The following is a 25,614-nucleotide window of genomic DNA, read 5'->3' as shown; positions in this document are numbered from 1 at the left end:
CGAAGTTCAAGTCAAAAAGAAGTTTGATGAAAACTATAATACTAAAGTGAACATGGGAAGGTAATCTGCTGCAAGACTAAGATATATATTCGTCTTCCTTCTAGGTTCATTGTCTTTTTTGACGACGTACTATAACGTTGTTGATTTTTAAAACTTGAAGTTTATAATCTTAAGCAAATTTACCACCACCTTACCACCACCTTACCACCACCTTACCACCTTACCACCACCTAAGGTGATCAAAAACTTAAGATGACAATGTAAGATATAGAAAAAGAAAATACATTGAGTGGTAAAAATAAAAAATTGTCATTAGACGTAATGTATTATGTATAAGTAAACTTTCTTAAAAATTAAAGAAGTTCAAGTCAAAAAGAAGATTGATGAAAACTGTAATACTAAAGCGAACATGGGAAGGTAATCTGGTGCAAGACTAAGATATATATATTTTGTTAACCCTTGTCTTCCTAAATTATTTTTTTAACTTTTTAAAGAAATTGACTGTTTAGTTAAGGATTCTGACGCGAATTTTTTCACAAGGGACGATACTCGTGTCTGTAGACAAGGCTGTTCTAATTTTAGAACAGTTGTCTTTCCTCTCGTTTCTCTATTAGGGAAGCCGTAAGGGGAAGACACGCGACACGTCTTTTAAAATGTAAACAAGCGTGCACGGGGTGCACTTAAAATAAACCCCGCTGCGACAATTGTTAAATTTATCTGGCTCAGTGTGGTCAAATGGTGGTCAGATCAAAAGAAAATCGGAACGGTCATAAAAAACTTAATTACTTTTCCAGACTTGTAAAAAACATGTCTACCCACGCATACCTACGTACCAACGCACCAAGTCGCCCTGTCGCCCATTAAAAAACACGAACCTACCGAGACATCGTTTCGTCTCAAAACCTGACTTAACGGTGGTTGAAAGAAAATTCCGACCCTTAAATATATTTTTTGTTTTCGCTGACCCTCGCTATAAGCGAATAGTTACAACCATTAATCTTTCATACATAGCAAGGGACGGTTCGCAGGACATGTGGAAAATGTGGAAACAAAATTTTTTAATTTGATCAAAGAATGACCGGGCGTACGATCTGTGAACATAGTTCATGTACAGCTGTAGTCTAATGAAAAAAGCCGAGAGCCGTGACTAATTACAGCACCAGCTGTCGCCACACTTAACGCGGAGAGGGACTTAATGGCTTCGATTAATTACCTGTTGTGATCGCTTCAGTGAGCCCGCTATTAAGCAACCACGGGGAGCGCCGGGGAGGATCACGGGCGGATCGATAAGTACAAGCTGTCACTAATAAGTAACAGCTGTGGTTAAATGGATGTTATACACAATGACACTTTCTAGTACACGCTAGTGTTAGTCTTTTATTTTAAACGGCGTACAACAAAGAAATTAAAAGCAAACTAATTAAAATGAATTTCAAACAAATAAATTATACAAAGTAATTAAATTAAACAACAAGTAAACAACAATTAAAAATAAAATTTAAAAATAATAATTTAACTAATTATAAAATAAAATAAAATTTAAAAACAATAATTTAAAAAATTTAAAAATTTAAAAAATTAAAATCGAATTACGTAACTCGTTAATAATAATTAAACTAATTATAAAATAAAATTAAAAATTTAAAAATTTAAAAAAATTAAAATCAAATTACGTAACTCGTTAATAAAAAAATTACACATAGGTGGACAGCGGGACATCATGCTGTGATGTCCCGTGGGTTGGATCAATATAATACCCATTAATCACTACGATGCGCGTGTCATGGTAACAGATGTTCCCACAGTTAACGCTGGCTTTGCGTTAATTACCATACCCCCCGGTGGGATCGGGTCGGCGAACAACGCATAAAAGCGGTGAAGCATAACCAATTTAATTATATGGGACACCATTTGATGGCCCAGCGGCTGCGATCAATATAAAGCCCATTAAAAACCGCTCAGCGTGTGTCAACAAAGGATCGCGGATCGATACGTAACAGCTGTCGCCTGATCGTTATCTTTAATGGATGTTATTCACAAAGTACACGGCTAGTGTTAGTCTTTTATTTAAACATACATACATTCAAACAAACCAACAAATTAAACATCAAAGAAAAGAAATATATTAAATAAATAAATAAACAAAGTAATTAAAATCAAATTACGTAACTAGTTAATAATAATTTAACTAATTATAAAATAAAATAAAATTAAAAATAAACAAAATAAAAATAATTAAAATCACATTACGTAACTATTGAATAAAAATTACACAATATAAACAAATAAACAACAAGTAAACAAACAAAGTAAACAATTTAAAATCAAACAAATAATCAAATTACGTAACTCGTTAATAAAAATTAATTAAAATTACAAAATTAAATTCAAACTCATTAAAATCCAATTACGTAACTAGGTCAATAAAAATTAATTAAAAAGTAAACAAATAATCAAATTACGTAACTAGTCAATAAAAATTGATTAAAAATTTAAAAAACTCATTAAAACTCATTAAAAAACGCATTAAAATTACGTAACTAGGTCAATGATTACATCACAAAGTCACTAATTACGTCATAATGTTACTAATTACGTCACAAGGTCACCAAAAGGTGACCTACTTCCCCACCACCTCCGCCAACCCCAGTTGGCGTAGTATTTTACTATATGTCTTTGCGCCACCCCCACATCCTGCTCACCCACCCTTACCCTCCCGATGCGCCAGGCTGCGGCAGCTGGCGTAGTATTTTGCTATATGTCTTTGCGCCACCCGCGCATCCTGCTCCCGAGTATTTTACTATATGTCATTGTTCCTCACCCTCCCCACCTCCGCCAAAAATACTAACCAAAAGCGACCTAATATACTACTAAAGTCTAGTGACAATTTAAGCGCAATTTCCTTAATTAATTTTTTAGAATTCCCAGACCTACGTAAAAATCCTTTCGAACCTCCGCTCATTCGCTATGGTAAAATCCTTTCGAACCTCAGCGCTTTGCGCGAAAAACCTACACGATGCTCAGTTTAAATTAAAACTAGGCCTACAAGACGCTCAGTTTAAATTAAAACTAGGCCTACAAGACGCTGAGTTTAAAATATATTAAAAAATTTTTTGTGACCGAACTAAGAGATATTTTTGAAAACTTTCTTCGGCAATATTGGTTTAAATTATGGCAGGAATCGATTGGTAAATGTTTCAAGTCGCTAAGTGGTCTGGTTGCCGAGATATGGAGCAAAAACTGCATTTGTTCGAGGTTTTTTGGCTTTTCCGGGAAATCTATTAAGGAATTCCGGATTTTTTTTGGCCCACTATCATCCTCGTAACTTGTTTAACATAATTGCTTTGGAACTAGTCCTCGATATTGCTTCGTTGAGGAGGAGATACGACTTTAACCTATCGTCTCCGACTTCAATCTGCTTTTCTTTCTGGATGTGCTTCCTTGGAATTTGTCCATACAAGAACAATATGAGTTTTCAATCCTAGATAGGTTACTGTCCCAAGTTAACGAGCCTGATCTAGCACTACTTATGTAATACATAGACAATTATGTAATTAATATCGCACAGTAAAATAATGGATTGTTTGAACAATTTAATGTTAACATTCAATGACATTCTTCCATTAGACAGCAGCCAGTCTCATACAGATGATACTTAGCAGCAGAAGACATGATCCAGTCTGAGAAATGAGACACTTAGCAGCAGAAAACAGCAGCCAGCCTGAGACATGAGACACTTAGCAGCAGAAAACAGAGAATCACAAGACCTGACAGCAGCCAGTCTGAGACATGAGACACTTAGCAGCAGAAAACAGAGAATCACAAGACCTGACAGCAGCCAGTCTGAGACATGAGACACTTAGCAGCAGAAAACAGAATCACAAGACCTGACAGCAGCCAGTCTGAGACATGAGACACTTAGCAGCAGAAAACAGCAGCAGAAAACAGAATCACAAGACCTGACAGCAGCCAGTCTGAGACATGAGACACTTAGCAGCAGAAAACAGCAGCCAGCCTGAGACAGATGAGACACTTAGCAGCAGAAGACAGAATCACAAGACGTGACAGAAGCCAGTATGAGACAGCAGCCAGTCTGAGACAGATGAGACACTTAGCAGCAGAAGACAGAATCACAAGACGTGACAGAAGCCAGTATGAGACAGATGAGACACTTAGCAGCAGAAGACAGAATCACAAGACCTGACAGAAGCCAGTCTGAGACAGATGAGACACTTAGCACCAGTAGACAGAGAATCATAAGACCTGACAGCAGCCATTCTGAGACAGACGAAACCTTCTAACAGGACGTAAAGCACTAAACGTGTAAACATCCGGCTGGATACCTTCAGGCTAGGCAAACTCTTACATTCCAGGGGAGGCTAATCCAATCAGGGGAGACAATCAGAACGGGGAGAATAGAATTTTCTATCTTTCTAGACACCTTTTACGAATAATACGTACCAGCCATTGACCTTATACATTACTTATAGAAGTCAGATTTTTCAACAAGAACAAAACAAGTATTCATTTCTTAGCTCTATTTGTATAAGTGTCAATTAGAGAGCATTATCAGGACGCCTTGTTGCCAGTTTATCTCCCTTTTACCCTTTGATCCGTGTCTTATCCTCGCCTTGTAAGTCTATCCATTACAAGGCGCCTATCGACCGCCTAAATACAGTAAACCCTACCCTAGATTTGGTCCATTGGTAGATTAATTAACGGCGATTCATTACACGATTTACGCGTGGCTGATTACTGACATGTGTAGCTCGTGTTATCTGCAGCACTTAACGCACGGCGTTAGATATGGAATGCCTAATTAGTTGACTAATTTATGCATAGTTTATAAACCTACTATAAAGATATATTAATAATAAAAACTAAATTAGATTTCTGATAGTTATGTTAAGACAAAATTTAATTTTAAAATATATAGTTTTTATAAAACTTATTTAAGACCATGTAAAATAATAATAACGTAAACTAATTTAGTATTTGAAAAAAAATGATTGCAAGTAGGCCTATATATAATTTAAATTTAAAAAAAAATGTCTACATATAGATTATCTGTACAATTTAAATGCAAAACTAAAACAAAAGTCCAGATATTTTGAACTGACCTTTTGTATACACAAAAAACAGCTGTCTGTAATCCATATTTAGAATGTTTGAGCGTACGTATCCAGCAGGGCGAATGAACCAAGGATAAGGGGAAACAACTCCATTCCCCCCACTACAGCACGAAATTGTCTACCCTACCGTGGCTAGCGCAAGTACTGAGATGTCAAAAAACAAGAAAAGTCTAAGCTCGTTATATACAGAAAAAAAAGGGGCACGGAAACGGTTTATCCTGATAGAACTTTAACCTACGCTCCACACTGAACCACTCGAGTAGGTGACAACTCTAATCAAGGATATTTGTGTCACGGTTATACAGCAGTTAGAAAGTCCGTGATAATCGTTTCGTCATGATTGTTTATCTTCTGTTTATAAAGCCGGTTACGATAACCTTCACCCGCGGTATGATAAATATTTTCGCTCGCTATGCTACAATACACTTCAAAACACACATCTCAGAGGGTATATTATTTCTTCTGTTTCTTTTCTTAAACCAGCGAACAGTATACAACGATCAGATTATTTTCAATATTTAAACACAGATTAAGTGTAAAAAAAAACCAAGATTTATAAACTGTCCAAGAAAGAAATGAAACAACACGAGAAAAATATTGGAGCTAACGAGACTGTCTTGTTGGGGAGGGGAGATAATGTATGGACGATTTTTATCCCAGGGTTCAATATCACCTCCATCGATTATTTATGTTCAAACGACGCGTAAAAACACATCCTCCCCTCCCCCCTAGCAAGTGGGCGTATTCCAAATTTGGGTTCTAATATAAAGCCCGCAGGAAAAAAAGTGTAGTATCAATCTTTCCGTTTCTACTGGTAAACGATAGAGTTATAATTAGGGTAAAAGGTAGCGTCAGAATTAAAGATAGGGTCAGGGATATTATTTGCTGGAGCAAATGTGAAGCCCCAAATATGCCCTGCGGACGAATTAATACGTAAAAATTCATATAGGAAACCATTAGTCTAATTGGTATAGGCTATTTGTTTATCCCTAGTACATCTAATGTTCAAAATACTGTGTTATCTCTGATGTGTAGGTATGTAAATCACAACAGTCAGTTTGTTGTGTTACCTATGTAGGTATGCACATCAAAAGTCAGATGGCTGTGTTACCTTTAATGTGTCGGTATGCAAATCTCCACGGAAAGGTTGAATCATCCATAACAGCCTATGTCTTTAACACGACGTGCAAAACCAAGCAACAAGAAAATGTATGCAACACACGAACTTAAAAGAAAATCAAATTCTTTACTTCAAAAAACAACTAGCTCAATCAAATCACATCAAACAGTTAAAAAACAAAACTCTACTAAACCAGAGACATACACATCTCTTTTTTCCTACACCTAACATTAAACCATTAGGGCTATTTATAAGTTATTTCCCTACAGGCAAACCAAAAGACTAGTTAAGGATCAAGTCTATTGCCCATCAAAGTTAGCAGGGGAAAGCCCTATGTCACAAGGGCGTGGGACAACTACAGACGGTTTATCTTCAATCATACAGTGAAATTACGTCCCTTTATACAACACCTTACTTTAGTTAGGGAAACATTTCTCAGATTTCACAGATATTACTACAGCAGCAATGAAGTTATGTTCTGTTAAAATAAACAATACTAACTCAGTAATTTTCATAAATATAAAATACAATGCATATATCTCGACAAGTTAAATACACTATAAGCTTTCAGGTAAATAAAAATCAGGTATATGTACAGGTAAATGAACCTCGTATTGCTTAACATGTAATTAAAGATATATAGGCTTGTCTTAACGCCTCAGTTCATCAAGTTTAATTTAAAGACACGTACATGTCAATGATCGCACATTACAAACGATAGGTCTGTGCTGACGAGGCATTATTGAAGACAATGGCACTGATTTATTTAGAGATTAATGGTCAGGTCAAGGCGATCAGCGCCTTAAAGAGGGTAATGGAGTGCAAATATTTGCATGACTGGACCAACACAGGTGGAAGCTGTGTACATTTGTAAGTAGGTCAGTCTTAGCTGCCTGACCGTGCCATCAGTGCTAGAATGGACTAGTGGGGGGGGGGGGGGGGTCACCTGTAGACCGGCCACGGTGGGTGGAACGGTGGTACGCTCTTAAAATTACAACAGACGTACTTGACTCAGCGGGGTAATACGTGTCAGAAGGGAGCCTGTCATAAGCCATACACCATGTACCTACAGGTCTAGAGCCCCACACCATGTACCTACAGGTCTAGAGCCCCACACCATGTACCTACAGGTCTAGAGCCCCACACGAAGTAACTACAGGTCTAGAGCCCCACACGAAGTACCTACAGGTCTAGAGCCCCACACGAAGTACCTACAGGTCTAGAGCCCCACACGAAGTACCTACAGGTCTAGAGCCCCACACCATGTACCTACAGGTCTAGAGCCCCACACGAAGTACCTACAAGTCTAGAGCCCCACACGAAGTACCTACAGGTCTAGAGCCCCACACCATGTACCTACAGGTCTAGAGCCCCACACGAAGTACCTACAAGTCTAGAGCCCCACACGAAGTACCTACAGGTCTAGAGCCCCACACGAAGTACCTACAGGTCTAGAGCCCCACACCATGTACCTACAGGTCTAGAGCCCCACACCATGTACCTACAGGTCTAGAGCCCCACACCATGTACCTACAGGTCTAGAGCCCCACCCCATGTACAGCTATCTAGAGCCCCACACCATGTACAGCTATCTAGAGCCCCACACCATGTACAGCTATCTAGAGCCCCACACCATGTACAGCTATCTAGAGCCCCACACCATGTACAGCTATCTAGAGCTCCACACCATGTACCTACAGGTCTAGAGCCGCACACCATGTACCTACAGGTCTAGAGCCCCACACCATGTACCTACAGGTCTAGAGCCCCACACCATGTACCTACAGGTCTAGAGCCCCACACCATGTACCTATCGGTCTAGAGCCCCACACCATGTACCTACAGGTCTAGAGCCCCACCCCATGTACAGCTATCTAGAGCCCCACACCATGTACAGCTATCTAGAGCCCCACACCATGTACAGCTATCTAGAGCCCCACACCATGTACAGCTATCTAGAGCCCCACACCATGTACAGCTATCTAGAGCTCCACACCATGTACCTACAGGTCTAGAGCCGCACACCATGTACCTACAGGTCTAGAGCCCCACACCATGTACCTACAGGTCTAGAGCCCCACCCCATGTACAGCTATCTAGAGCCCCACACCATGTACAGCTATCTAGAGCCCCACACCATGTACAGCTATCTAGAGCCCCACACCATGTACAGCTATCTAGAGCCCCACCCCATGTACAGCTATCTAGAGCCCCACACCATGTACCTACAGGTCTAGAGCCGCACACCATGTACCTACAGGTCTAGAGCCCCACACCATGTACCTACAGGTCTAGAGCTCCACACCATGTACCTACAGGTCTAGAGCCCCACACCATGTACCTACAGGTCTAGAGCCCCACACCATGTACCTACAGGTCTAGAGCCCCACACCATGTACAGCTATCTAGAGCCCCACACCATGTACCTACAGGTCTAGAGCCCCACACCATGTACAGCTATCTAGAGCCCCACACCATGTACCAACAGGTCTAGAGCCCCACACCATGTACCTACAGGTCTAGAGCCCCACACCATGTACCTACAGGTCTAGAGCCCCACACCATGTACAGCTATCTAGAGCCCCACACCATGTACAGCTATCTAGAGCCCCACCCCATGTACAGCTATCTAGAGCCCCACACCATGTACCTACAGGTCTAGAGCCGCACACCATGTACCTACAGGTCTAGAGCCGCACACCATGTACCTACAGGTCTAGAGCCCCACACCATGTACCTACAGGTCTAGAGCTCCACACCATGTACCTACAGGTCTAGAGCCCCACACCATGTACCTACAGGTCTAGAGCCCCACACCATGTACCTACAAGTCTAGAGCCCCACACCATGTACAGCTATCTAGAGCCCCACACCATGTACCTACAGGTCTAGAGCCCCACACCATGTACAGCTATCTAGAGCCCCACACCATGTACCAACAGGTCTAGAGCCCCACACCATGTACCTACAGGTCTAGAGCCCCACACCATGTACCTACAGGTCTAGAGCCCCACACGAAGTAACTACAGGTCTAGAGCCCCACACGAAGTACCTACAGGTCTAGAGCCCCACACGAAGTACCTACAGGTCTAGAGCCCCACACCATGTACCTACAGGTCTAGAGCCCCACACGAAGTACCTACAAGTCTAGAGCCCCACACGAAGTACCTACAGGTCTAGAGCCCCACACCATGTACCTACAGGTCTAGAGCCCCACACGAAGTACCTACAAGTCTAGAGCCCCACACGAAGTACCTACAGGTCTAGAGCCCCACACGAAGTACCTACAGGTCTAGAGCCCCACACCATGTACCTACAGGTCTAGAGCCCCACACCATGTACCTACAGGTCTAGAGCCCCACACCATGTACCTACCGGTCTAGAGCCCCACACCATGTACCTACAGGTCTAGAGCCCCACCCCATGTACAGCTATCTAGAGCCCCACACCATGTACAGCTATCTAGAGCCCCACACCATGTACAGCTATCTAGAGCCCCACACCATGTACAGCTATCTAGAGCCCCACACCATGTACAGCTATCTAGAGCTCCACACCATGTACCTACAGGTCTAGAGCCGCACACCATGTACCTACAGGTCTAGAGCCCCACACCATGTACCTACAGGTCTAGAGCCCCACACCATGTACCTACAGGTCTAGAGCCCCACACCATGTACCTATCGGTCTAGAGCCCCACACCATGTACCTACAGGTCTAGAGCCCCACCCCATGTACAGCTATCTAGAGCCCCACACCATGTACAGCTATCTAGAGCCCCACACCATGTACAGCTATCTAGAGCCCCACACCATGTACAGCTATCTAGAGCCCCACACCATGTACAGCTATCTAGAGCTCCACACCATGTACCTACAGGTCTAGAGCCGCACACCATGTACCTACAGGTCTAGAGCCCCACACCATGTACCTACAGGTCTAGAGCCCCACCCCATGTACAGCTATCTAGAGCCCCACACCATGTACAGCTATCTAGAGCCAAACACCATGTACAGCTATCTAGAGCCCCACACCATGTACAGCTATCTAGAGCCCCACACCATGTACAGCTATCTAGAGCCCCACCCCATGTACAGCTATCTAGAGCCCCACACCATGTACCTACAGGTCTAGAGCCGCACACCATGTACCTACAGGTCTAGAGCCCCACACCATGTACCTACAGGTCTAGAGCTCCACACCATGTACCTACAGGTCTAGAGCCCCACACCATGTACCTACAGGTCTAGAGCCCCACACCATGTACCTACAGGTCTAGAGCCCCACACCATGTACAGCTATCTAGAGCCCCACACCATGTACCTACAGGTCTAGAGCCCCACACCATGTACAGCTATCTAGAGCCCCACACCATGTACCAACAGGTCTAGAGCCCCACACCATGTACCTACAGGTCTAGAGCCCCACACCATGTACCTACAGGTCTAGAGCCCCACACCATGTACAGCTATCTAGAGCCCCACACCATGTACAGCTATCTAGAGCCCCACCCCATGTACAGCTATCTAGAGCCCCACACCATGTACCTACAGGTCTAGAGCCGCACACCATGTACCTACAGGTATAGAGCCGCACACCATGTACCTACAGGTCTAGAGCCCCACACCATGTACCTACAGGTCTAGAGCTCCACACCATGTACCTACAGGTCTAGAGCCCCACACCATGTACCTACAGGTCTAGAGCCCCACACCATGTACCTACAAGTCTAGAGCCCCACACCATGTACAGCTATCTAGAGCCCCACACCATGTACCTACAGGTCTAGAGCCCCACACCATGTACAGCTATCTAGAGCCCCACACCATGTACCAACAGGTCTAGAGCCCCACACCATGTACCTACAGGTCTAGAGCCCCACACCATGTACCTACAGGTCTAGAGCCCCACACCATGTACAGCTATCTAGAGCCCCACACCATGTACCTACATGTCTAGAGCCCCACACCATGTACAGCTATCTAGAGCCCCACACCATGTACCAACAGGTCTAGAGCCCCACACCATGTACCTACAGGTCTAGAGCCCCACACGAAGTACCTACAAGTCTAGAGCCCCACACGAAGTACCTACAGGTCTAGAGCCCCACACCATGTACCTACAGGTCTAGAGCCCCACACGAAGTACCTACAAGTCTAGAGCCCCACACGAAGTACCTACAGGTCTAGAGCCCCACACGAAGTACCTACAGGTCTAGAGCCCCACACCATGTACCTACAGGTCTAGAGCCCCACACCATGTACCTACAGGTCTAGAGCCCCACACCATGTACCTACCGGTCTAGAGCCCCACACCATGTACCTACAGGTCTAGAGCCCCACCCCATGTACAGCTATCTAGAGCCCCACACCATGTACAGCTATCTAGAGCCCCACACCATGTACAGCTATCTAGAGCCCCACACCATGTACAGCTATCTAGAGCCCCACACCATGTACAGCTATCTAGAGCTCCACACCATGTACCTACAGGTCTAGAGCCGCACACCATGTACCTACAGGTCTAGAGCCCCACACCATGTACCTACAGGTCTAGAGCCCCACACCATGTACCTACAGGTCTAGAGCCCCACACCATGTACCTATCGGTCTAGAGCCCCACACCATGTACCTACAGGTCTAGAGCCCCACCCCATGTACAGCTATCTAGAGCCCCACACCATGTACAGCTATCTAGAGCCCCACACCATGTACAGCTATCTAGAGCCCCACACCATGTACAGCTATCTAGAGCCCCACACCATGTACAGCTATCTAGAGCTCCACACCATGTACCTACAGGTCTAGAGCCGCACACCATGTACCTACAGGTCTAGAGCCCCACACCATGTACCTACAGGTCTAGAGCCCCACCCCATGTACAGCTATCTAGAGCCCCACACCATGTACAGCTATCTAGAGCCAAACACCATGTACAGCTATCTAGAGCCCCACACCATGTACAGCTATCTAGAGCCCCACACCATGTACAGCTATCTAGAGCCCCACCCCATGTACAGCTATCTAGAGCCCCACACCATGTACCTACAGGTCTAGAGCCGCACACCATGTACCTACAGGTCTAGAGCCCCACACCATGTACCTACAGGTCTAGAGCTCCACACCATGTACCTACAGGTCTAGAGCCCCACACCATGTACCTACAGGTCTAGAGCCCCACACCATGTACCTACAGGTCTAGAGCCCCACACCATGTACAGCTATCTAGAGCCCCACACCATGTACCTACAGGTCTAGAGCCCCACACCATGTACAGCTATCTAGAGCCCCACACCATGTACCAACAGGTCTAGAGCCCCACACCATGTACCTACAGGTCTAGAGCCCCACACCATGTACCTACAGGTCTAGAGCCCCACACCATGTACAGCTATCTAGAGCCCCACACCATGTACAGCTATCTAGAGCCCCACCCCATGTACAGCTATCTAGAGCCCCACACCATGTACCTACAGGTCTAGAGCCGCACACCATGTACCTACAGGTCTAGAGCCGCACACCATGTACCTACAGGTCTAGAGCCCCACACCATGTACCTACAGGTCTAGAGCTCCACACCATGTACCTACAGGTCTAGAGCCCCACACCATGTACCTACAGGTCTAGAGCCCCACACCATGTACCTACAAGTCTAGAGCCCCACACCATGTACAGCTATCTAGAGCCCCACACCATGTACCTACAGGTCTAGAGCCCCACACCATGTACAGCTATCTAGAGCCCCACACCATGTACCAACAGGTCTAGAGCCCCACACCATGTACCTACAGGTCTAGAGCCCCACACCATGTACCTACAGGTCTAGAGCCCCACACCATGTACAGCTATCTAGAGCCCCACACCATGTACCTACATGTCTAGAGCCCCACACCATGTACAGCTATCTAGAGCCCCACACCATGTACCAACAGGTCTAGAGCCCCACACCATGTACCTACAGGTCTAGAGCCCCACACGAAGTACCTACAGGTCTAGAGCCCCACACCAAGTGCACCTGTCTAGAGCCCCACACCAAGTGCACCTGTCTAGAGCCCCACACCAAGTGCACCTGTCTAGAGCCCCACACCAAGTGCATCTGTCTAGAGCCCCACACCAAGGGCACCTGTCTAGAGCCCCACACCAAGGGCACCTGTCTAGAGCCCCACACCAAGTGCACCTGTCTAGAGCCCCACACCAAGGGCACCTGTCTAGAGCCCCACACCAAGTGCACCTGTCTAGAGCCCCACACCAAGGGCACCTGTCTAGAGCCCCACACCAAGTGCACCTGTCTAGAGCCCCACACCAAGTAGCTACGGTCTAGAGCCCCACACCAAGTGCACCTGTCTAGAGCCCCACACCAAGTGCACCTGTCTAGAGCCCCACACCAAGTAGCTACGGTCTAGAGCCCTACATCAAGTACCTACAGCTGTCTAGAGCCCCCATAAAAAGTACAGCTATCTAGAGCCCTACAGTTCTAGAACCCAACAGTTCTAGATGCCAATGCTGACACTAAACTCTACCTGCACGTGAGCTCTAGCAGCACCTGTCGGGGTCAAGGAAATCATTCTTTAAATTCTCCCACCACTTCCTCATTCATTGATGTTCTCTCCACCCCCCCCCCCCACCGGGAGCCAGTACTACAGATAAGATACTGTATCTACAAATACATAGTCGACGGTGACTTTTATCTGTACTTAAAATACCACCAGGGATTCTATGGCTTATCTTAGTTGTGTTCTATCGTTGTGGTGAGTATTTTATTATCGCGTTTTCCTAGTCGGCGTGGAGCGTGCCATACGATCACTACTTGAAGAATCACACAGTATAAACACAAAGGAGAAACCCAGATATAAAGCCTGTACTAGTAGGAGATAATGTTTTAAATTAAAGATCATTGTTTATGTGATTTGGGATAGTGCACACATTACGCAACAGGCAATCTTCGTTGTTAGCCTTCAACAATTCGATCGTATCGCAAAACTAGCAGTGACTGTTTAAAGTTACAATAATACTATGCCACCCAATGGACTAAAGAACTGGCATTTATCTGGACTGGACGCCTTACTCTGAAGTTTTAGAAGTTTAAAACAAAAGCACGAACATGTTAATAAGTATGAAAGCTTAATCAGGGTTTCTTTCAAGACATTTTTACCACGGTGCGGGGCAGAAATGGGGGTGGTGGGTGGAACTTGAAAGTACATACATAATTTTTCTATTAGTCAGGGAGGGGGGTGGGTGAAAGGCTCTAGGAAAGGGCAGTCCCCCCCCCCTCCCCCACCAACCAAAGATAAATCTGAAGGTAGCATTGAATACCGTACACGTATTTAATACTACTAATAACTGGGAAAATAACTTTAATAATGAACCACCCTGTATTTTTATAATATAACAGAACTAAAAACTTAAAGCTGGCATTAAGGCAAGAAATAAAACAGGTTGAACCCATCAGATGTCAAACAAATACATTTGCAAGTATAGTTTAAAAAAGCCAATCAAAACGCGAGTTATTTTCAACGTTTTACACAGTGCTAATCAGGTATTTTCCACCCTAATTTTTGCCACACAGATCTCTTCAGCGTGGTCTAAAGGTAAAACGTGTCAACATGAAAACAAACACGAGCGGGTATATAACAGCCACTCACCTGCCTAATTGCAGACAGCCTGGAAGGGCCTACAGGATGTACCTGCACGGCAGACGAGAGCGCATTTCTGGCAGTGGGTGGACTCTCAGGTACTACCGTCTGTGGAGAAGGCGCACGTGCATTCATGAGATACTTCAAAAAGACTGCTCACATACAGTGTAACATAAAGTAGACATTTTTTTTACTGACATTTACCCCATGTAATATATTCATAGACCACCCACTCTCATATAACTGTTGTAAAATATATAATTATACAACAATGCAGTATATCACACATACGGCATATCTATAATATAAGCCGCCATGTAGTGTGTCATTCCTTGATTCCTTCCGTCATCGGTATAGCAACAATACAGAAAAATTAAGCCACGTCCTTGCATGCATCACATCATCTTATTACAAACACAGGACTGAAGTCTTTTATGTATAGCATTATTTTTAAATAGCCAACCCAAAACTGTTTGTATTATCCATACAACCCAGAAGCTAGCTGCCTTTTGACAACGTACAATTAACAAACGGCCATAAATCAGCCTGTGCTCTAACCTGTTTTGCTATGAACGTTTCATGAATTACATCTAAACTATATTGACTACAGCTAGTTATTATGGGTAGCTCTTACTACTCTTAGTATAGACAACTGCTGTTAAAAACATTCACTCAGTCTATACGTTTAATGCACACGTTTTTGGCTAGTACTTCAAATCTAAAGCACCGTTTCCTATTTTCATCAGACACGTGAATTAACGTGGCCCCTCCTAATTAAGACACGGGCGACAAGCTGGTACGTAATGAGATGCGCTAATTAACATATGCGCCAAGTGTTATGGGGTATAAAACATTTCACAAAGCTGTCTCAAACGCCTACAAGATAACCCAGTAACACGACTGCTTCAAACTATGAAATATGTGTCTATGTCTGTAGACATTAACGGTCCTCATATTTTGATTTGTGGGCCATCATAAGGTAACATACCAACACGACTGCTTCAAACTATGAAATATGTGTCTATGTCTGTAGACATCAACGGTCCTCATATTTTGCTTTGTGGGCCATCGTAAGGAAACATACCAACACGACTCATCAAATGATGCAATGTGTGTCTGGGGACTTCAGCGGTTCTTATGTTTTGGTTTGAGGGCCATCATAAGGAAACAGTAACACGACTACTTAAGACTATGTACTAAGTGTCTATATGGACATCGGCGGTTCTTATATTTTAGTATGGGGGGAAGGACATGATAAGACACTACTTAAAACTATGTACTATGTGTCTGTGGACATAAGCGGTTCTTAAATTCTGGTGATCCAACAGGTTAGATTATTGCCTTTGTATTTCAGATATATTGTTCAAATTATATTGTCCTGAGATAGCTATCTATCTCAGACATCGGTTCTTTTGTCCTGAAATATTGACGGAAATATTTTGTCCTTGATATATTTTGTTCACAAATGTTTTGTCCTGATATTTTAAATTTTTGTCCTTGATATATTTTGACGGAAATACGTGTTTCTGCCAACATGCATATTATGCGAATGTGTGTTATGGTCCAATTATTTCTCCTTAACATACTTCGGAGGTCGCGCCTTAGTTTCTCCTGCCCCATGCTAGTTAAGCTCTAATATAATTAACTCTTGCCAGCCGATTATGTTTCCCTGTCTCAGTTAAAACAAAGCCACTCCCCCACTCTCCCCACCTAACCAACCAGTCGGCTGACAATGGTTAAAAATAGGTTGTAGTAAAGAATAAACAAAGCTAATCAGATCAATAATTTATAGTGGGGGGTGTGGGGAATAAAGGATTTCAGCAGAGATCAATAAGTTGAGCATGTTATTTGTAGTTCAGGGACTAGCTTTATGGCTTAGCATAGTCGACCATAGAAGAGTTAAGCGCAGCTCCATACTTCAAGAAACGTGTTATAGACAACGAGGTTATGAAAATATAACATGCATTATAGACAACTAAAATAACCTACAACTGAATATGTTCAGCAGTTAAAACGAGGGATTAAAAAAGATAAATTAATCAAATACAAAAGCTTTGTCGATTACATAACTGCATTTAGATTAACAGCGAGGAGCGTTTGTCTCTATTAGCAGCTTAGCTCGTCGGTAGGAGCTCAGCTCAGTCTTACCAGCTTAGCTCAAAGCTATGGAGCTATATACTATAACAAAAAAACTAACAAAATAAGATGTAGTTGTGTATTAGAGCGATTCATGTTAGGATTTATCGGAACTTTCACCGATGTTTGAATCTGAAACCAATGAAATAGGCATGTTGACATGTTATTTCAACGTGTAATGTAAACACAAGTACATAATATAGTACTACATAGGACAGAGTCTTTCTAGTCAGAAGGGATCCGAACCCACCACAGGGCACCAAATCGCCCGCCAACCGTGCATAAGGCCAGAATCGTAAACACTTGGACCATTAGTTGCTGTGGTGTGGTGGGCTAGGAACCCGTCTGACTCATGTCTTTTCTAAGAGTTATGAACCTGTGCCTGTCTGTGGCTGAAATAACCCAGTACGTCAACAAGTCTATAGAGCAAGCGCAAACAAATTAAGTGGCCAAGTGTCTGAAGAAACAGATAGCTCACAAAGTCCCACCACACATATATATTCTGATAAAGTCATACCACATGCGTATATTTTTCTGACAAAGTCCTACCACATGTGTATGTTTTCTGATAAAGTCCTACCAAGTATGTATAGTTTCTGATGAAAGAAAGTAGTTAGGGAAAAGCAGCCGGTATGTCGTGGACCCAACATGGAGGAATATCCCAAAACCGAGTACAGTGGAGAGGTGTGGTTGCGTCCCTATGCTCCTCGATGTGTCTAAAGGAATGATTATGATGATGAACTACGCAGGAAAACAGAATAATGTATGGTCCTACCCAAGATATAGATATACAACCACTTTTGTTTTAAAACAAAAAAGCCATGTTTACATTCAATGTATAAACTGCCACTATGTCTATGTTTGGATACTACTTTCCGTTATATCTATGTTTGAATATTACCTTCCATTATATCTATGTTTGGATATTACTTTCCGTTATATCTGTTTGAATATTACCTTCCATTATATCTATGTTGGGATATTGTAAACTAGTATGGTCATATGGTGGCTCTATCCCATAACCCCAGGAGGGTCATTGGGGCACCACAATTGACTTCCATAACGTCTGTATAGAAGGTGTAAGACAAACAGCCGTGTACATGTGGAGATAAAACTGACACAAAGTCATACCACGACTCAGTGGCCGGAGACATGGGTAAAGACAGCACCCAATACAGCACTAGCAAACCTATTTTAATGGCAGCATATATCGCAACCATCTCAAGGGCAGACAATTTATAAACCCGTATCCCACATAACCGTATGCGTGACGGGTTACACAACAGGCGAGTGGGAGGGGGGAGGTAGTGACAAAACCACTGGCCCGTATCCCTGGCATGTAACAGTACACCTTTAAACCCAGCAGCAGTGCTAAAACACAAACATTTTTTGTTATATAAATAAGGCCTAAAGGATTGCCATTTGAGTGCTGGAATACTGTTGCCGGATGTGGAATGTGATACTGGTATGTTTTCAAGTCTTTGAGTGTAGGCAGACAGTCGGTCACGTGACCGTGATAGATGCATTACATTGGCTAACCGTGTAAAGACTCCTGCCAAGTTGAATGTATTGTTTATTGTTTACTTATAGAATATCAAAAGAACATTTTTTTAAGAAGTAGAATAAAAGTGAAATAGACAAGACAAATCGAGTAAAGAAATAATATACACTGAATCTTACCGTTTAAGGTGGTAATAACATTGCATTTTGAAAACTTGATTTAACATGTGATTAAAGTTGAACTAACATCAACACCCAGTAGGCCTACTTGTATAACCATAAAGAAATGAACACTGAACCCATCACCCTCTCGCTCAGCAGTTGTACACTATATCATGGGTGTGAACGATCTGATACGGATGATCCCACCCATCAACCCACACCTCCCCTCCCTCACCTCTGCCCCACCCCTCTCACATATCCCCACCCTCACATCTTTGACTATCCCATCACTATGCTAGCGCACCCAAGAATGTACTCCCACTTGTATGCTACGTTTCAACCTCATACGAAATCCCATGTCTTCATAAAGCTGAGCTTTAAACGTAATGCTATGAGTGATGACAACATTCATGTAGCCAAAAGGAAACCTATACCGAAGATGAAGTGTAGCAAGTTATTATTGTTAACCTCTAAAACAATTAGTGTACCATATTAGATTGCGGTTAATGAAGGCGGAGATGAAAAACATTTTTTTACCAAGGCTAATGAGTAGACTTTGTAGTCAGCACCAAAAAGGGTTAGCATTCGCGCGCGTATTAGTATTTTGTTAAAGTACGGTAGTTCCGAATGAAGTAAAGTACACAGTTTAGAACTGTGAAAAAGTATAAGCCAGCAATGCATTCCTATACAAAAATCAGACCTTAATTACAGAAATTCAAGAGATCTCCAAGACGAGATTTTATACGCCTAGCTTTAACAAGATAGTTATACCATTTTTATACCATACGAATATTTGACCGAATACATGTGGGTAGGATCACTAATTACTAACAATAGCACGTCATCTACTAATCAACGTAAAATATAAATCTTTTATGTCTTTAGACATTTAAAACAAAATTCAAATAGCGTCAATTTATAATGAGCAGTTTAGCAAATATATTAAAAATTAACCAGCATGCATTTATCTTGATATTTCATCTAACTACCGTGTCGTACTGATAAGCGAGCAAGGTCGTTGCGGCACACTCCCACTTCGACACAGCAGAGGATACTTTTTATTGCAGGTTAGCACCCAGTGACTTGCTGGTGGCTAATCTCTCACCCCCCCCCCCCCTCACACATACCCCCCCCCCCCCACTGCTCCTGCTCTAGCGTGAGGCCGTCGTGATGTGGGTTCACACACGCGTGTTGCTAACCCGCGGTATGAGATCAAATATTCATGGCTGCTCACTGCTAGGGGGGGGGGGGGGGTGTGCCTGTGTATGTGTGTATGTATGTTGTATGTATGTGTGTATGTATGTTGTGTGTGTTGTATATGTGTGTGTTGTATGTTGTATATGTGTATTGTATGTGTGTTGTATGTGTGTGTGTTGTGTGTATGTGTGTATATGTGTTGTGTGTTGTCTGTTGTGTGTGTATGTGTGAGTATATAAGTGTATGTGTATGTATGAGTATGTAAGTGTGAGCATTTATGTGTGTGTATGTGTGTGCAAGTGTGTATGTGTGTGCAAGTGTGTATATGCGTGTATGTGTATGTATGTGCGTGTGTATGTATGTGCGTGTGTATGTATGTGCGTGTGTATGTATGTGCGTGTGTATGTATGTGCGTGTGTATGTATGTGCGTGTGTATGTATGTGCGTGTGTGTAAGTATGTGTTTGTGTGTGTACGTATGTGTTTATGTATGTATGTATAAGCGTATGTGTATGAGTACGGGAATGTATGTGTAGGAAACGCAAGCAGACCATCAGTAGTTCAATAAACTACTACACGAAAGTCCCTTGTATCATACTATTCAAATACAAATGACAAATTACAGCTTTTAAAAAAAAAAAAAATCAAAGCGCATCAAGTAAAATCAACACAATAAAAAACTACTAGCAAGCCGGAAGATGGTATAACCCATGGTTTGGAAGCAGATTTCAATTTTCAAGGCAGAATCGTCGACCCCCCCCCCCCCCCCCCCCCACTACAACTAGTCAGGACACAAACTATCAGCAACCTATGAGCTATCTGTTAGCACCTTCCCTTAAGAATTTCGACTGAGCAGAACACGGGATGTACTAGTACACAGCATGGACTAGCCCAGTGGGATAGGACAAACTTGTCCATCTCTGTCACGTGCGGTCATCTGTACTAATTAGCGGCAAGGACGATTTAAGTTAATTTTGGGTGGGTTTTGTCAGTGATAGGTGGGTAACGTGGAAAATACGCTGGTCACGTTAGTCGTATGTGGATCACGTGGGTAATATTTTGGTCACGTTAGGTCATGGGGGTACTAAGTGGGTAATGTGGATATGTAGATCACGTGGGTACTAGATAGGTCACGTGACTACTAGGTGGGTCACGTTCTTGGTATGTGGATCACGTGGACAATATTTGGGTCACGTTAGTGGTATGTAGGTCATATAGTAACTAGGTGGGTCACGTTGATATAATGTAAGTCACGTGTATAAGTGGTAGGTCACGTGTATAAGTGGTAGGTCACGTGTATAAGTGGTAGGTCACGTGTATAAGTGGTAGGTCACGTGGATAAGTGGTAGGTCACGTGGATAAGTGCTAGGTCACGTGATTAAGTGGTAGGTCACGCGGATAAGTGGTAGGTCACGTGGATAAGTGGTAGGTCACGTGGATAAGTGGTAGGTCACGTGGATAAGTGGTAGGTCACGTGGATAAGTGGTAGGTCACGTGGATAAGTGCTAGGTCACGTGGATAAGTGCTAAGTCACGTGGATAAGTGCTAGGTCACGTGATTAAGTGCTAGGTCACGTGGATAAGTGGTAGGTCACGTGGATAAGTGGTAGGTCACGTGGATAAGTGGTAGGTCACGTGGATAAGTGGTAGGTCACGTGGATAAGTGGTAGGTCACGTGGATAAGTGGTAGGTCACTTGGTAAGTGCTAGGTCACGTGATTAAGTGCTAGGTCACGTGGATAAGTGGTAGGTCACGTGGATAAGTGGTAGGTCACGTGGATAAGTGGTAGGTCACGTGGATAAGTGGTAGGTCACTTGGTAAGTGCTAGGTCACGTGATTAAGTGCTAGGTCACGTGGATAAGTGGTAGGTCACGTGGATAAGTGGTAGGTCACGTGGATAAGTGGTAGGTCACGTGGATCATTTGGTATTACTATGTATGCGGGTCACTTGGGTATTAAGTCACGTGTGTAATAAATGGGCACTTGTTTGACATGCAGGCACGTGATTTGAACAATTTAACTGTGTGACACAAGAATAACAAAGAAGTGTTTTAAGGCCATTGTGTATAGGGGTGGTGGCTTCACATGTTTGATACAATTGCTTAAAGGGTTTTTAACGTCTTGACGATAAAAACTGCCTTGAGTGTTAAAACTGTCTTGGTACTAGACAATATAGACAAGCAGTACCATATGCATGTCTATTAAATTAAAGTAACTTTCCTGTTAACTTACCAAGAACTAAAATTTGAATCATCCGAGGTGGGTTATTTTTACTAATTTTTGTTAAAATTTGTAGTAGAAATTATAATAAATAATTAAAACATTAATACAAATAGCTACTACTAAACTACCTAATGAGTTATGAATAGTCAAATAAATAAAATAAAAAATTTAATAGTTAGTATTCAGACCTCTTACAAAAAAAAAAAAAAAAAACAGCGTAGAAGCATCAAATGTTTTCTTACCTTTGTTCTAGGGGAGTGAACTCCACTGCTAGATCCATCATCAGAACATCTTGAGTTATTTCCCTTTGTGCCCTCGCTATTAGATTTCGTCCCTTGGCTCCCGAGGTCACGATCACCCGCTGGCGTCTTCACGCCGGGCGGAACCACCGGAGTCACAGGCGACATATGTAAAGATGGCGTCAGCTGCGAAAGTGACGCCTCTGATGTCATTGGTGCCGAACCGGAGATCACCGGCGTGGACGTGACCGGTTGGGACCGGTCGTTTTTGCCGGCCGTTATCTGGGAGCGGCCGGAGTTTATCGGCGAGGTACTGTGAGTTATCCTGGGCGTTGAGTCTAAGATATCCCCGCCCTTAGTGGCCCGGGGTGGGGCCGCTAGCTCGCTCGAGTTATCGCTCGATTGGCTATTTTTATCCCGGTGTGGCTTGACCGCCCCATCTTTGGCTTTATGTCGAGTCTGGGCACCTGGGGATATATTATAGATAAATATATGCAGGTGTTCAATAGATTTACATATGTATACAGGTGATAATATTAAAAGAAGATAAAAAAAAAACAGTACGTGCGTAGGCAATGAGAAAGGAGATGCAACGGGTGCTTAAAACCGACAGCACTAATTTATCTATCTATCTATCTATCTATCTATCTATCTATCTATCTATCTATCTATCTATCTATCTATCTATCTATCTATCTATCTATCTATCTATCTATCTATCTATCTATCTATCTATCTATCTATCTATCTATCTATCTATCTATCTATCTATCTATCTATCTATCTATCTATCTATCTATCTATCTATCTATCTATCTATCTATCTATCTATCTATCTATCTATCTATCTACCTACCTACCTACCAATCAATCATTCAATCATCTGAAAAAAATCCCCTTTCTATAATACTATATATTCAAACAGCACCAAAAAAATTAAACATGATTACACTGACCCTAAACCTAATCAAACCATTACAGTTAACACTAGTCGAAGGGTCATGCTGGGGCTAGCCTGTTCTATAGAATACGAACCGTGTAATAAATGTGATTTATTTAGTGCTGTGTCAGCCAGTATCAAGTATTGGATAAGATTGCCTGGATCCCACTTTACCAATAACAGTTATGGTAAGTGTTCTCGAGAGTTAAGTCGTTACCACGGGCTATTTGATCTTGGATGGGGGTGGTGGGGGGGGGTGGGTTAATGACCGGGGAAACAGTCTATTTCAGATCAGCTCTCTTCTCCGGACGAAATTTAAAAAAAAATATTTCTATATGTATTTATACGTTAGCTTGTGTCCCTCCCCAGGAGAAATAACTATGAAAGAAACCCTACATACAACAGCCAGATCAAGCAAACAAATCCATTTAACTTGGCCGTACGTCCAAGTTTCTGTAATTAAAGTCTGCTGCCAACATCTAGATAGTACAACACTTACCTGTGCCATTGACAGAGGTGTTGGGCATGAAGTCTGGCTCAGTCACCGTCTCCGTCACCTCATCACTCAGGTCCAGACACTCCTGCAGACAGAAGCAGACGGTAGTTACAGCAAACGATAGTTACATCAGGCGATAGTTACATCAGGCGATAGTTACATCAGGCGATAGTTACAGCAGTCGATAGTTACAGCAGTCGATAGTTACAGCAGTCGATAGTTACAGCAGACGATAGTTACAGCAGACGATAGTTACAGCAGACGATAGTTACAGCAGACGATAGTTACAGCAGGCGATAGTTACAGCAGGCGATAGTTACAGCAGACGATAGTTACAGCAGACGATAGTTACAGCAGACGATAGTTACAGCAGACGATAGTTACAGCAGACGATAGTTACAGCAGACGATAGTTACAGCAGACGATAGTTACAGCAGACGATAGTTACAGCAGGCGATAGTTACAGCAGTCGATAGTTACAGCAGACGATAGTTACAGCAGGCGATAGTTACAGCAGGCGATAGTTACAGCAGGCGATAGTTACAGCAGACGATAGTTACAGCAGGCGATAGTTACAGCAGACGATAGTTACAGCAGACGATAGTTACAGCAGACGATAGTTACAGCAGGCGATAGTTACAGCAGACGATAGTTACAGCAGACGATAGTTACAGCAGACGATAGTTACAGCAGACGATAGTTACAGCAGACGATAGTTACAGCAGACGATAGTTACAGCAGACGATAGTTACAGCAGACGATAGTTACAGCAGGCGATAGTTACAGCAGTCGATAGTTACAGCAGACGATAGTTACAGCAGGCGATAGTTACAGCAGGCGATAGTTACAGCAGGCGATAGTTACAGCAGACGATAGTTACAGCAGGCGATAGTTACAGCAGGCGATAGTTACAGCAGGCGATAGTTACAGCAGGCGATAGTTACAGCAGGCGATAGTTACAGCAGGCGATAGTTACAGCAGGCGATAGTTACAGCAGACGATAGTTACAGCAGACTATAGTTACAGCAGACGATAGTTGAAGCAGACGATAGTTACAGCAGAAGGCTAGAGAACTAATTACAACCTCCGCATCATTTTTCAGCGTCGGAGGTAAAATTCATGCGGTAGACAATACAGGATGGTCGGGCAAGGAATGAAAAAGATGGATTTACGAGTCAAACTGGATCAGACCTGAGGGGTTATAATTAAATGAAGTCACATTTCATAGGGAGTGGGGGAGGAGTAAGTGCAGATGTACTAGGTTGGTCGGTTGTATGGGATTTAGAAATCTGACTTTGTATGATATTTTAGATTATTTTTAAGGACAAGAAACATTATTTAACTTAGTTATATGAAGGAATGAGATAAGCTAGGACGGCGAGACCTAGCGATAAGACGCTAGACTGTTAACCAAAGTTCTCGAGTTCGAATCCGGGTTCAAGTCAGTAGAACTTTCTTGAGTCTACCCAGCCCTGATGGGTACCTAACTCACATTAGGGAAAATTAAGGCGGCCTGGGCATATTACTAACCGCATTATCCCTTCATATGCAGAGGTCACTGAAACAGATTAACACTACTTCATCTGCCTCCAGTGTCTTGGACACGAACAGGAAAACATGATGATGGTTGTGGTTGGCAATGCCATTTTGCGACGAAGACAAACAAAAGTGCTTGGTACGGGGGTGAAATGGGCTAAAATTGCACGATGTTAACCAAGAATACCTCTCCCCGCCACCCCTATATTGAGTCTTCATTTTACAACCGCTTATCAGTTGATGAAAATACGTGTATTTATGAAACAGCTTTACATTTACAGCCCTTCCGTTCTGCCATCTCCT

The 25,614-nt window shown here is 43.0% G+C and overlaps 1 protein-coding gene across 1 annotated transcript in view; it reads right to left on the bottom strand.

Moving 5' to 3' along the window:
• LOC131956567 (uncharacterized) overlaps positions 1-25,614 on the bottom strand; it is a 151,822-nt gene that overhangs the window by 43,567 nt on the left and 82,641 nt on the right. Inside the window, exons 27-29 of the mRNA XM_059321087.1 lie at positions 23,779-23,860; positions 22,343-22,806; positions 14,894-14,992 (exon numbers count right to left, since the gene is read on the bottom strand). Of these exons, the coding sequence (XP_059177070.1) occupies positions 14,894-14,992; positions 22,343-22,806; positions 23,779-23,860 (645 nt within the window). The remainder of the gene's footprint in view (positions 1-14,893; positions 14,993-22,342; positions 22,807-23,778; positions 23,861-25,614) is intronic.

Source organism: Physella acuta, unplaced genomic scaffold, assembly GCF_028476545.2.
Source record: "Physella acuta isolate Inbredline_101_S28 unplaced genomic scaffold, ASM2847654v3 ptg001160l, whole genome shotgun sequence".
Lineage (NCBI taxonomy): Eukaryota > Metazoa > Mollusca > Gastropoda > Physidae > Physella > Physella acuta.
The sequence above is the reverse complement of the archived record's forward strand: the minus strand, read 5'-3'. Positions and strand labels throughout refer to the sequence as shown.